This window comes from Octopus sinensis, linkage group LG19, assembly GCF_006345805.1.
Source record: "Octopus sinensis linkage group LG19, ASM634580v1, whole genome shotgun sequence".
Classification (NCBI taxonomy): Eukaryota; Metazoa; Mollusca; class Cephalopoda; order Octopoda; family Octopodidae; genus Octopus; species Octopus sinensis.
Genome location: NC_043015.1, coordinates 42,285,135 through 42,298,835, shown reverse-complemented (window position 1 = coordinate 42,298,835; position 13,701 = coordinate 42,285,135). Strand labels below are relative to the sequence as shown.

General features: G+C 39.7%; 1 protein-coding gene across 3 annotated transcripts in view; it reads left to right on the top strand.

The window, feature by feature from the left end:
* Nucleotides 1-13,701, top strand: part of LOC115222118 (U2 snRNP-associated SURP motif-containing protein) — a 110,444-nt gene that overhangs the window by 76,194 nt on the left and 20,549 nt on the right. For all 3 annotated transcript variants that reach the window (XM_036511398.1, XM_029792247.2, XM_029792246.2), the window contains exons 11-16: nt 5,285-5,389; nt 5,981-6,047; nt 7,659-7,816; nt 9,099-9,261; nt 10,739-10,818; nt 11,738-11,825. In XM_036511398.1, coding sequence (XP_036367291.1) covers nt 5,285-5,389; nt 5,981-6,047; nt 7,659-7,816; nt 9,099-9,261; nt 10,739-10,818; nt 11,738-11,825 — 661 coding nt within the window. The remainder of the gene's footprint in view (nt 1-5,284; nt 5,390-5,980; nt 6,048-7,658; nt 7,817-9,098; nt 9,262-10,738; nt 10,819-11,737; nt 11,826-13,701) is intronic.

Genomic DNA, 13,701 nt, shown 5'->3' with positions numbered 1-13,701 from the left:
GCCAGAACCCTGTGGGTGGATTTGGTGGACAGAAATTAACAGAAGCCTATTATATATACAGAAACATGTGCACACGTGAGTGCATTATTACCTGCTTCCTTTGCTTCACAGTTGTGTCACCGTGATGTAAGCAGTGTCCTTTTTTTTTTGTGAAAATGCTTTTCCTGTCAACAACCCACACCTGTTTTTCAAGTAAAAGATTGTTTCTGTTCCGAAGGAATTTGAAAGCATAGAACTAGCAGATAATTTCTTGATTGGAAATGTCGGCCGATGTCATTAGTTGCAGCACAACCACAAATGGTGATGTTATTTGAAGCATGTCTAATCCATGCAAACACGAAGATGTGGATGTTAAATAATGATCATAGATGTCACTCACGAATATGACTCGTTAGCATGACGTATCATACTTTTGCTATTTGTTTTAGGTATCTGAGGTAGTTGTAAGCAGACATATGTCTCAGCCTTCCAGGTGTTCAGCTCTCGCTTCTCTCTCTCTTTTTCTAGTTATTCACATTCTTGATGTTCCACCAGCTTAAGAGTAGGAGAGCGAAGAGGATATCTCTGTTTGCTTGCAGGTACATAGACATCTAAACCAAATCCCAAAAGCATGCAATATGCTACCAGGTCATTCTTGCTTGCGAGGGATAGTTGTGGTCTATATTTATCACATCACATGTACCCCTGCATACACACACATACATCTATCTGTAGTGGTAAATTTAAAAGAGAAAGTGGCTGTGTGGTAAGTAGCTTGCTTACCAACCACATGGTTCCGGGTTCAGTCCCACTGCGTGGCATCTTGGGCAAGTGTCTTCTGCTATAGCCCCGGGCCGACCAATGCCTTGTGAGTGGATTTGGTAGACGGAAACTGAAAGAAGCCCGTCGTATATATGTGTGTGTATATATATATATATATATATATATGTGGTGTGTGTCTGTGTTTGTCCCCCTAGCATTGCTTGACAACCGATGCTGGTGTGTTTACGTCCCCGTTACTTAGCGGTTCGGCAAAAAGAGACCGATAGAATAAGTACTGGGCTTACAAAGAATAAGTCCCGGGTCGATTTGCTCGACTAAGGGCGGTGCTCTAGCATGGCCGCAGTTGAATGACTGAAACAAGTAAGAGAGTAAAAGAGAGTTATCGAAGAATGAAATTGTTGTTAATTTTGTTATGCCAAATAGTTTTTCTTCTCCTCATCCTTTTGGTATAATGTCAAATTAGTTGCCTTGCATATGTTTAGGTTTGGTGTCAAAACTCTTAAGGAATCTTTTTTTATGCTTTTACGAACTGTTGCTAGGACTTTGGTGCTAGGTCCTTGCACGTATCACCAGGCATCTCAGGAAGAAGAAAAACATAGATAAGAAAGCGACTAAGTCTTTTACGTACAGCATCGACTTCAGACCAATGTGGTGTCCAGGAGAACGTCAGGAAGAATGGCAGAGACTGCAGCTAAAAGAGTGGAATATGCTCAGTACTGACCCTGCATGTCTTTGAGAGAGAAAGAGAGAGAGAGAGTGTGCACGAGCGTCTGTGTCTGTCTGTCTGTCTGTCTCTGTCTCTCTCTCTCTCTCTCTCTCTGGTGCTTAGGACTGTTACCGGTTCCGTTGTGGTTCTCTCCCGCAGCGGATTAGGGGCAAGAGGGAGAGAGAGGAGAGGAGGAGAAGAGGAGGCAGTAGCAATGGCTGATGAAACAAGACAAGCAGCGAATGGACCTGTTTTTTTTGGGTTTTCGGTGTCAGACATGGTAGACGATACAATGATGATGATGATGATGATGTGATGGTGTTGATGATGACGATGACGACGAAGGTGTTGTTGTTATATGTTGCTGTTGCTGGCTGTGTAATTTAAACTACCCACCTACCTACCTACCTTTACCAACTGGTTGCCTTCTTCCTGTTCAACCGATTGACATACCCACTACTACTACTACTACTGCAACCATCATCATTACTACTACTACTACTACTACCACAGCTTCTCACTGGTCCTGGTTGATTGCTGATCCCTTTCTACTTGCTTACTCGCTCGGCCTGTCTCTGCTATCGGTGAGTTCTCCTCTTAACAACATCCGCTTAACGTTCTGTAGGAGTACATCCCTAAAATAGCCTCTCATGAGATGTCTTATGTTCTCTTCTCTTGTCAAAAAGATTGTTTTAGAAAACAAAAAAAAAATGGGAAAAAAAAAACAAAGAAAAAATTATGTTGTTGTTGACAATGATGATGATGATGACAATAATAGTGATAATGTCGTTGCCTTTGTTTCTAAGAATGTAATTACTCACGTTGTTGTTGTTATTATTGCTGTGTTTATGATTATTTGATTTTTGCTAATTATGTAATGTAAACATGTCATGTCCTCATAAATCTATTTGCTTCCTGATTTCTTCATACACACACAGAAACGCATCCATATACATGCACACTCATTTATGCTCATATATATACTCACATCTATATGCATCGCCCATTCTCTCTCTCTTTAGATGGGTGTATACACACACACACACACACACACACAAATCAAAGGTAGAACAGAAAAAAGGACGATAGAATAACGGCAAACAGGAAGGACATTTGGCTTAAAAGACAATACCCCAACAATAATAATAATAATAATAATGAAATCATTGTATACAGTGCTCAGGTGCACCACAACTTGTCAAAAGTGCGTATAAAGCATATGCAGTAATGTACAAATGTCTGGAAAGTGAACAGTGTATGAGTCAGGTACATGCTTGCGTGTGTATGGAGGGGAGAAAATCAGGTGTAGTGTTGGCGAATCTCAGGAAGCATGGAAGTTTTGAAGGATGCAGTTCTCCGACAACTAACAACTGATGCCGGCAGTTTGTTCCATGCTTCAGCAACTTTTAGCGTGAAAAAATGTTTCCTGAAGTCATGGGAGCTGTGCTGTTTTCTGACTTTGTAAACATGTCCATGGGTGGAGTTAGACAGGTGGAGTTTGAAAAGGTGCTCAGGGTTGTATTTGTCTAACCCATGCTAGCATGGAAAAACAGACGAAAATGCAAATGAATATATATGTATTTAATATTTTTGAACTAATGTGTATATGTCGATTAATGTGTTGAAGTGTTGAGTAGGAAACTGGCACAGTTTGGGTGTCATGATGTCATTTGCAGTCGGAGTATATTTCTGTTGGGTCTACTTCAGGAATTCTGCAGTGTTAGGTGAGATAATAATAATAATAATAATTTTTTAAGTAACCAAATGGATTTGGTATTAATCTTTATTTTGTACAGCGGTCATTTCGACCCATCCTGCTCTGTCCCTTACAGGTGCGATTCTGTTCAATGTGTTGCATCCATTTTGTAGTCTGGGTGGCCAAAACTCAGGTTCTTTAGCGAGACCCAGACTGCAAAATGGATGCAACGCAACATATTGAACAGAATCCCGCCCATAAGAGAGAGTAGCAGGATGGATCAAAATGATCATTCTACAAAATATAGATATATATTCCAAACCCATCTTCTGTTTACTTAAGACATTATTATAATATATATGAGCAAGCCCAGTGAGACCGTAACTGTGACCTATGCCAGTGCAACATAGATGGTCCATTTAAGAGTACCCTTCAATCATTGGGCAATAAACTGTGCTTGCGAAGACCTATTGAGTCGAGTGAAGTCATTGTCGTGGCCGATGACAGTACTGCTTGATTGGCACCCATGCCGGTGGCATGTAAAAAGCACCATTCGAGCATGGTCGATGCCAGTGCTGCCTGACTGGCTCCTGTGTCGGTGGGATGTAAAAAGCGCCCACTACACTCTTAGAGTGGTTGGCATTAGGAAGGGCATCCAGCTGTAGAAACTCTGCTACCTCAGATTGGAGCCGGGTGCAGCCTTCTGACTTGCCTGCCCTCAGTCAAACTGTCCAACTGATGCCAACATGGAAAGTGGACGTTAAACGACGATAATGATGATGAATATATATACATATATCTCAACACACACACATCTAGTGCATATCCAGAGTATGTTGCATGTATATTTCAGTCAGTTTCACATTTTATTTACATTATTTATGGCCTTAGTACATTGTCATTCAAAAACTTAGCATTTCTATTTTATTTAACAATTAAAAGAAGAAACAAACACCCAAGTCCTGGAGAAATGTGTTCTGTGTTGATAAAAAATCATTTGGAATTGTTTGTAAATTCAGGCTTGATCCCAGAATTCAAGGATTGTTTTCTGTTCAGCCACAGCATACAAAATATCTATATTGTGTGTATATGTGTATATATATGTATGTGTGTGTGTATATATATATATATATATATACACACACACACACACACACCACACACACACACACACACACACACACACACATATATAGAGCAAGAATTAAGCATTGATGGGTGGGTGGATTCTTCTGAATGACGTGCGTTTCTATGGCTAGACTGTAAATGATGTTTGGCAAGTTTACTGCAGTCTGTTGAACAAGTGCTAGGCACACTTTTTAGGCTTTTGTACAAATAAACAAACAAAACTTATTGTGCGATAGAGAAAGAGGAACTAGGCTGAATACACCATGGAGATTTTATACATCTTACATTTACACACATTCTTATATTCCCAAATCAAAATTTTACCCTATTCCATTGGGTTTTAATTTTTTTCTTTTTTTTTTTTTTTATAAGAATTCACAATTCTACCTGAACTAATTCTATTCACACACACACACACTGATATATGTTGGGTTGTCAGGTTAATCTGTTTTTGCTTTTCAATTTAATTTTTAATCCTTAGTTTTCATTGTTTGCGTGAAGAGGTAAAGTTTATTCAAATTTCAAAAACGATCAAAAGTTGTAGAGTGAAGAATAGAGCTACAAAAAGAAAAGAAAAAAAACGACCCCTATAAAACACAGGGATGCAAAAAAAAAATATATTTTCCGTTTTAATTCAACCAACATTGGAAAGAAATAAACCAATAAATCTGTCAACCCAATATTCAAATCTTAATCCTGTTTTTGTCTTAACTCCTAAGATGAAACTACCACTTCAAATATTCCAATAAGTAGGATATTGTCCCTACATTCACACACACACACACACATTCTCTCTCTCTCTCTCTCTCTCTCTCTCTCTCTCTCATAAACATTTGAAACTTCAGGCAATTGTTGTCATTTCCATATGTTGTTGGAAATGTTATAGTGTGGTATCCCCCCCTCCCCACTCGGTTTCCCCCTTATAAACCTTATGTTTTGTGGGGTGTTGGCACCCCTAACATATTTTCGTTATACGATATTTATATTTGCAGGAGTGTACTGTGTGTAATTCACCGAATGATTGAGTTTGTCGTACGAGAAGGCCCCATGTTTGAAGCTATGATCATGAACAGAGAGATTAACAACCCTATGTTTGGGTAAGTCCAGTATCCTTCATTATTTCAGTCTCTAACCCAAATTACTCCCTTAACAGACCACCACCACCACCACTGCCAACGCCATCATCTTTACCACCACCACCGTTCCCACCACTGCCATTTACAAAAGGCAGCATTTGCATTATTCCTGAATATCATATTAATGGTGGAGACTCTGTGCGTGTCATTTCCTCTGCTTGAAATAGCAACTAGTTTTCCCCCTCGAATTCCACTCTTGTCATCATCTCTGCATAGCCATCACAAGGGGCACCCCTTGTTGTAGTCTAACGGCTTGTGTACCTCAAAGACCTTCAAAGCTATACAAGCAGAGTGCAGGCTACTGGCAAGGGCCTCCCATGCTGGACAAGTCAAAGGGACAGAGGCCAAATTCATATGTACCTCTGCCAGATCAAGATTGGAGCCTGGTGCGGCCGTCTGGTTCGCCAGCCCTCAGTCAAAATCGTCCAACCCATGCTAGCATGGAAGGCGGACGTTAAACGATGATGGATGATGATGATGATGGAAAACAAGCACAGTTGCCCAATCTTCAAGGCCTTCACTCAAGTTTTCTTTCTTTCATTCTGTTTCCAGATTTTTATTTGAAAACCAGAGTCCAGCTCACACTTACTATAGATGGAAACTCTTCACTATTCTACAGGTATCTATCAGTTTATCATTTCTCGTTTCTTTTGACGTGTTGATGCAGAACGTCAACCGTTTATGACAGCCAGGCAAGTGTGTATGGCCTTGTGCCAAAGTAAAATGTTAAAAAGTCTTATGGAGAGGACCAAAACTTTAGGGGTTTAGCCTGTCATGTATGTTATTGTTAAGTTACTGTTCACCATCAATTTGGCTCTGATGAGACCCTGCAAACAATGAAGATCGCTTATCTACAATCTGTGAACTTCTGATCCTCATGGCTTACATAAATGTTTGTCAGCCATCATTGTTGTATGTTGTGTATTTGTTTGCATTGCACTGTATGTGTGTGTGCATATATATATATATATATGCATGCACACAAACACACACATATACACACGCTGTAAGTTCAGTCCCACCCCGAGATGCCTTGGGTATCTGTCTTTGACTATAGTCCCAGTCTGATCAAAGCCTTGTGAGTGGATTTTGTTGACGGGAACTAAAACAATCCTGTCGTACATATGTATGTATGTATGTATGTGTGTGTGTGTGTATATATATATATATATCTCATCATTTAATATGTGTGTGTATATATATGTATATATGCACACATACATTTGTGTCTCTCAACTAGGTCTTTCAAGTTGTGGCCTTGTGTCTATGTTAGAAAAGAAAACAAAACATTATTTTAAATGATTTAACAAAGGCGACAAGCTGGCAGAAACATTAGCATACCAGGCGAAATGCTTAGCAGTATTTTGCCTGCCTTTATGTTCTGAGTTCAAATTCCGCTGAGGTCGATTTTGCCTTTCATTCTTTTGTGGTCGATAAATTAAGTACCAGATGCATACTAGGGTCAATGTCATCGACTGGCCCCCTCCCCCAAAATTTCAGGCCTTGTGCCTAGAGTAGAAAAGAATCGTTAGCATGCCAGACAAAATGCTGAGTTGCAATTTTTCCATCTTTATGATCTGAGTTCAAATTCTGGCAAGGTCAAATTTGCCTTTCATCCTTTCATGGGTTAATATAATCAACTGGCCCTCTACTTAAAAATTTCAGGACTTGTACCTGCAGCAGAAAGGAATACTAATGGTTTAACCCTTTAACATTTAATCCGGCCATGTCTGGCCCAAATGTTCTACCTGTTTTATGTTAAAACTGACCAGATCTGTCCTCTCACACCTATCCTATAATGTCACTCAAAACCTAAAACACATCACCAAAATCTGAAAGCTACATGGTAATGTAGATTCCAGAGCATCGGCTTCGGGGTCACTCCAAAAAGCTCTATCTGCGACGATTTCATCTCAATCGAAGGAGAGGGGCTTTCTCTGTCCGGGTTGCAGATCCGTGGAATAAGCTGCCGGACGAGATAGTGAAGATGCCGACGACCGCTCGGTTCAAAGTCTCTCTTGACCAGAAATGGTCTGAACTCTTTGCATGAACACCCTCCCTGTACATAACTCCATGTCCCCCTACATGGCCTTGCTTTTTGCTTTTTGAGCCAAAAAATTTACTTAACTTAATGCATGATTAATTGCTAACAATATCAATAAATAAGCATTAAATTTTGATACAGTGCTCTGAATGCTAAAGGGTTAACACATTGTTCTTTGAATTTCAGGGTGACTCACCTTACAAATGGAAAACTGATGAGTTCCGAATGTTCAAGAACGGCTCAATATGGAAGCCACCACCATTAAACCCTTACACTCAGGGTATGCCAGATGAATTGGTGGACAGGGATGAAAACCAAATTAAAAAAGGGCAGCTAACTGATAGGTAAACGTATTCTTTCATTTTCGTTTTTGTGTTATGTTTACAAGCTTCTTGTCATGGACTTGCGTAGTGAATCAGGATTTTGTTATATTTTGGGAGGGTCATCATGCTAACAGTATACTATATAATTTATTAAATGATAATCATTAGTGACAGAAGCAGTATTAATGTCTAAAGGTAATATTTATCCCCACTTAAAAGTGGATGTTGTATTAGAACACGGGATACTGCTGTACTTACTACGAGAGAACCTCTCATGGTAATTATCATAGTATTGTGTTCTGACAGAATATCCACTTTTAAGTGGGGAGAAATATTACCTTTTTTTTATATAATATATATTTATTTTTTATGCTTTGGCTATTTTTACAATTGTGATTTTAATCGGGCCATTTGTTTTGCTTTAGTGGAGGGGAGAAAATCTATTCCTTGTTCAAGTCAATTACTTTGTAACAACAACAATTATTAAAATATGACTGTGGGTCCATAGTAAATTTTTTGTTTTTTATTTGTTGTTTTTTTTTAATAAATAAAAATCATAAAATTACATGCAAAGATGTTATTGGAGCTCATACATGCTTTCAATTTTGTTGTTTTCGTCTGATAAAAGTGTATTATTTTAAGTGGCAAGAATCATTAGATTCCATTAAATTTATACTTGATCAACTGTTGAAGATAAGGAAGCATGTCCTTTTACAGACTTCTCTGGTCTTCTGATCAAATGCTTAAACCGTTTCTTTAGTTTTGAGTGGATAGGTTGCACAGACCCATGATGGGAAGTGTTTTGGTTGTGACCATCTTGTCTTTTTTCTCTCAAACATTGTGTATCTAGGAGTATATATTATCTAGTGTGCCCTACCTTTCTTAATCCTTTTTATACCATCCCATCTGAGACTGCTCCTGGTTCTGTGATACAAACTTTGTTTTAAAGTGATCTGACTTAAATCTTCCCCTTCAAAATTTCATGTCAATTTATATTCAAACATCAGCTTAATGAAAAAAAAATATTATTTTACCAAATTCTTTTGTTTTTTGAAAATTAATTGAAAGAAAGTCAGTGTATTTCAACAGAAACATGGTCGCAAAAGGATTACGATGATAGGATATGATTTGAGGGAGATTTGGCTACTGCTTAAAGCTGGTGCAGGCTACGATGTAGAAGACTCCCTCATTAGCTCATAGTGATTCAAAAGTTTTCATTTTTGTTTGTTTTCTGAAAGTTATTCTCTCTCTCTCTCTCTCTCTCTCTCTCTCCTCTCTCTCTTCCTCCAATTTCATCGTGTAGTCAAAGAGACCGTCTTGAAGACATGTTACGAGAATTAACTCCTGAACGAACTAAAGTTGGAGAAGCAATGGTGTGGTGTTTGGATCATGCTGAATCTGCTGAAGAAATTGTCGAATGTATCACTGAATCCTTATCTATTTTAGAAACTCCAATACCCAAAAAGGTAATTATTGCTGTTGTTTGCTGTTGAAGGGGTATCTGGTAGGATTGTTAGCATGCCAAACAAAAATGCATAGCAGCGTCTTGTCCGTCTTTCTGAGTTCAAATTCTGCTGAGGTCGACTTTGCCTGTCATCCTCAGGCTCCTCTGAGGGGGACTTGGCTCATGCAAGCAATAGCTAAATGGCTCTGTAAGATCCATCAACTGGCCTATTTTATTTTTACTGTCACAAATTGCTGCTTTTAATTCTTCATTTTCATTTCATACCTGCTTTCCATGCTGGAGTGGCATGGACAGGTTGTCACAACCAAGTTAGCTCCCTTCAGGAACTGCTACTCTTATAGAAGCTGTTACAGAATTGTGTTGTTTATACGCTGGCAGAACTGTTAGCATGCGTAGCCATATTTCGTCTGCCGTTACGTTCTGAGTTCAAATTCCACCGAGGTCGACTTTGCCTTTCGTTCTTTCGAGGTCGATAAATTAAGTACTAGTTACGCACTGGGATCGATGTAATCGACTTAATCCCTTTGTCTCTCCTTGTTTGACCCCTCTGTGTTTAGCCCCTTGTGGGTAATAAAGAAACATACACTTCATTTTGGCTTAATTTCTATAGTTGTATGTTCTTCCTATTACCAACCACTTTACAGAATGTACTGGGTGGATTTTATGATGACACCGGTTCCATGGGAGTTGTCGTGTCTTTGACAAAACTAGAAGGTTGCCTCAACTCTGTGCTTTCTCCAGATTGTCACCACTACTCAGGAGTGTATACAGCATGCATTTTCCTATGACAGCATCTCTCGAGAGGTTGCAGAAGACGCGTCTAAGGAGACCTCTCAATCCTGTGCTTTCTGTACCTGTTTGCTGTCCACTTATATTATCATTGTTTGCATTCAAAGCAGCTGATTGACAAAATAGTACACTTGGCCAGTTTAAATAAACACCTTACAGTACTCCTCTGTTTTCTGTGATCAACTTTACCGTTTGTCCTTGATAAAACAAGTACCAGGTATGTCCTGGGGATTTTTCAGTCTGCTATACCAGTCTCCAATGAATTTATAGTCTTGTGTCAGTCTATGAAATCCATATTATTATTATTATTATTATTATTTCAAAACTCTGGGTTGCACGGGTTTGTAATAACACACCTTTCCATTTCCATGAATCCTGATTTGTGTCACCAAATATTTGAGGGCCCAGCATTTCCAGGTCTGACATCATTTGTTTTGAACTTTCTTGTGGCACAGGGCCTTCCATCATCTGGGGATTGTTCAGTCTGCTACTCCGGTCTCCAATAAATTAATAGTCTTGTGTCAGTCTATGAAATCCATATTGTTTTGCCATTATGTAAAGTTTTGAAACTTGAAATTCCTTCTTCTTATTCTTTCTTTTATTTACTGTCTTCCATTTTTTTCTGTGTTTTTTTTTTATGTCATCTTAAATATATATATGTTTATTAATATATATATATTTTTTTTCAGATTGCCAGATTATTTCTGGTGTCAGATATTCTGTTTAACAGCAGTGCAAAAGTACCCAATGCATCATTTTTTAGAAAATTGTAAGTATCCTTAATCCTCATTCTGACCCTCTCTACTCTGGGTTCAAATCCTATTGCGGTCACCTTTGCCTTTCATCCTCTAAAGTAAAAATCCCGGGCATTGGGTTAGCAGAGCTATTAGAACAGTGATTCTCAAGGTGGATTGTATTCCACACCGGTGGGGCTTGGGTTACCTCGGAATATCAGAAATGGGGGTGTAAATGATTTGACTAACAAATGAACAGGAATAAAACCAGGTACAAAGTCTTTAATTAAAACTTCTCTGGTTGTTTGTGAGAGAAGAAACAGTTTTAGCAGAATTCCTCATGACAGACAAAACCACTGTGTAGATATATTGACTGGATTTAAGCCTACGGATTGTAGGTTCAAATACATCCAGAGCTAGTGGTACATTATATTTCTGTGAAAACCACTGCAGTCTGTTTGCTTTGGAGTCCCCATTTATTTGCTTGTGGATGCTATGGCAAGGGTCACTCTATTTGTCTTGGGAATTACCCTATATTTGCCTTGTAGGCTCACCCTATATTATACCTTAGGGTTAACTCTATATTCGCTTGGGGCCCATTCTATATTTGCCTTGGTGGGCGGGTGGGGTCACCCTCTCTTTGCCTTGTGGGATGTCATCCCTTGGATGGCAGTCACCCATTATTTGCCTTGGAGGTTACCTTCCAGCCTTTTAATGCTACAGGAACCAATTGTTGAATGAATACTGCCAATCTTGACCTTTGCGATTTGTATGTGTGTGTGTGTACGTATATGATAAATGATTCGGTTTTTAAACTCTAATTTATAGTCTTTCTCTCTCTCTCCCTCCCTCCCTCCTGCTTTTTTCTTCTCTCTGTCTCTCTCACATTTTCACACACACACACACAAGCGTGCATTTATGCCATATTTTTATTTACATTTGGGTTTATTTCAGTTTCCAAGCAAAATTACCGGATATTTTCAAAGACATTCATGAAACCTACATAAAGATTGACAGTCGACTGAAGGCCGAACAATTTAAGGTGAGTTGTGAGCTGTTTTCCCTTCGTTGTTTGTATTTGATGCCCCTATCCAGTCTAATTCCGATTTAGCACAGTCAAATTGTAGCTGTGATACCAGTGCCGATGGCATGTAAGAGAACCATCTGAACATGGCCGTTGCCAGCACCAACCCAACTGGCCTCCGTTCCGGTGGCATGTAAGAGAACCATCTGAACGTGGCCGTTGCCAGCGCCGCCCCAACTGGCCTCTGTGCTGGTGGCACGTAAAAAGCACCATCCGATCGTGGCCGTTTGCCAGCCTCGTCTGGCCCCCGTGCTGGTGGCACGTAAAAAGTACCATCTGAACGTGGCCGTTGCCAGCGCCGCCCCAACTGGCCTCTGTGCCGGTGGCACGTAAAAAGCACCATCCGATTGTGGCCGTTTGCCAGCCTCCCCTTGCACGTGTGCAGGTGGCACGTAAAAAGCACCCACTACACTCACGGGGTGGTTGGCGTTAGGAAGGGCATCCAGCTGTAGAAACACTGCCAGATCAGACTGGAGCCTGGCGCAGCCTTCTGGCTTCCCAGACCCCAGTTGAACCGTCCAACCCATGCTAGCATGGAAAACGGACGTTAAATGATGATGATGATGAAATGTCTTCCGGTCACAAAACACCCTGTTCACTCCCCATCCCTGCTGTTGCATCCACCTCCAGATGCAATGTATCCAAGGCTCCAGATATAGCCTATCCAAGGGAGCAAGTTGACAACCACTAAGACATATTAATTGCTACGCAGGGCAGCATCGGTCAACCAACCAACCAGTTGTGTAAAGCTCAGTATCATTCGCTTCATTGTTAAATTTTTTGTTTAGATTCATTTTGACGGAGGTGAGCCATTCACTAATGTAAGGGGCAAAACTCTAACCTCTTCTCTCATTAATACTAATGACTTGTAGTTATGCAGTATTTCGTTATGCAACCATAATATACTACAGAGCAGTGGTTTTCAACCAGGGTTCCATGGAACCAGGGTTCCGCCAGTACAGTCCAGGGGTTCCGCAAGAAGTTACAAAACTGCGAAAATCGGCAGTAATTTTTAAGTCTCCTGTGCAGGTATGTGTGCATAAGACTATTAAATTATTGCACAGGGGTTCCTCGAGCCAGTGGAATGTTTCCTTGGGGTTCCGCTCCAGCAAAAGTTTGAAAAGCACTGCTACAGAGTGTATTAAACGTTTTTATAAGTCAATGCTGTGTTCTACTGTGTTAGCAGTGCTCTTATATTACTTGTTAAGGTCATCTCTACTGATTTTCTATAGAAATTATAGCCAGCACTGATTTTTGTTACAACGTTTTATATCACCCCTCTCTTTAATTTTTTTTTTGCTGTAACGAAACCATTAAAGGATTTGTTAGGGCAGGGCTGTCGCTAAGCCCTAGCAACCCCTTTGGTCATAGAGGGCCTCCATGGTTGAGGGGCCCCCCATGTTAAGATCAAAGTATGTAGATGTGTCATCTATTATTATACTATTTATGTTAACTGAAAATTTCAAGAAATAAAATGGTAATCCATTGTAGCTGCAAAAGTTCTTGTAAAAGTATTACATTGTACCACAAACGTGTACCAGATTTTGTGGATTGTCTCTGATATCTATTGAACATGAACTTAGCTCTCAGCTTGATTATTCTGAACTGATCGATGATTTAGCGAAGTGAAAAGTGCATCGTGTTTGTCTTTGAAAGTTGCCTGGATTGTGAAAGTGCTCTTTTGTTCATATCTGGAGGTTTTAATTATTGAAATTTGTAAGAGACCTAAGTATATTTAACAAGTACATAAACATCAAAAAATCGAATGGAAACTGTAGTTGTGATACCTGTGCCGGTGGCACGAAAAAAAGCACCCACTACACTCACGGAGTGG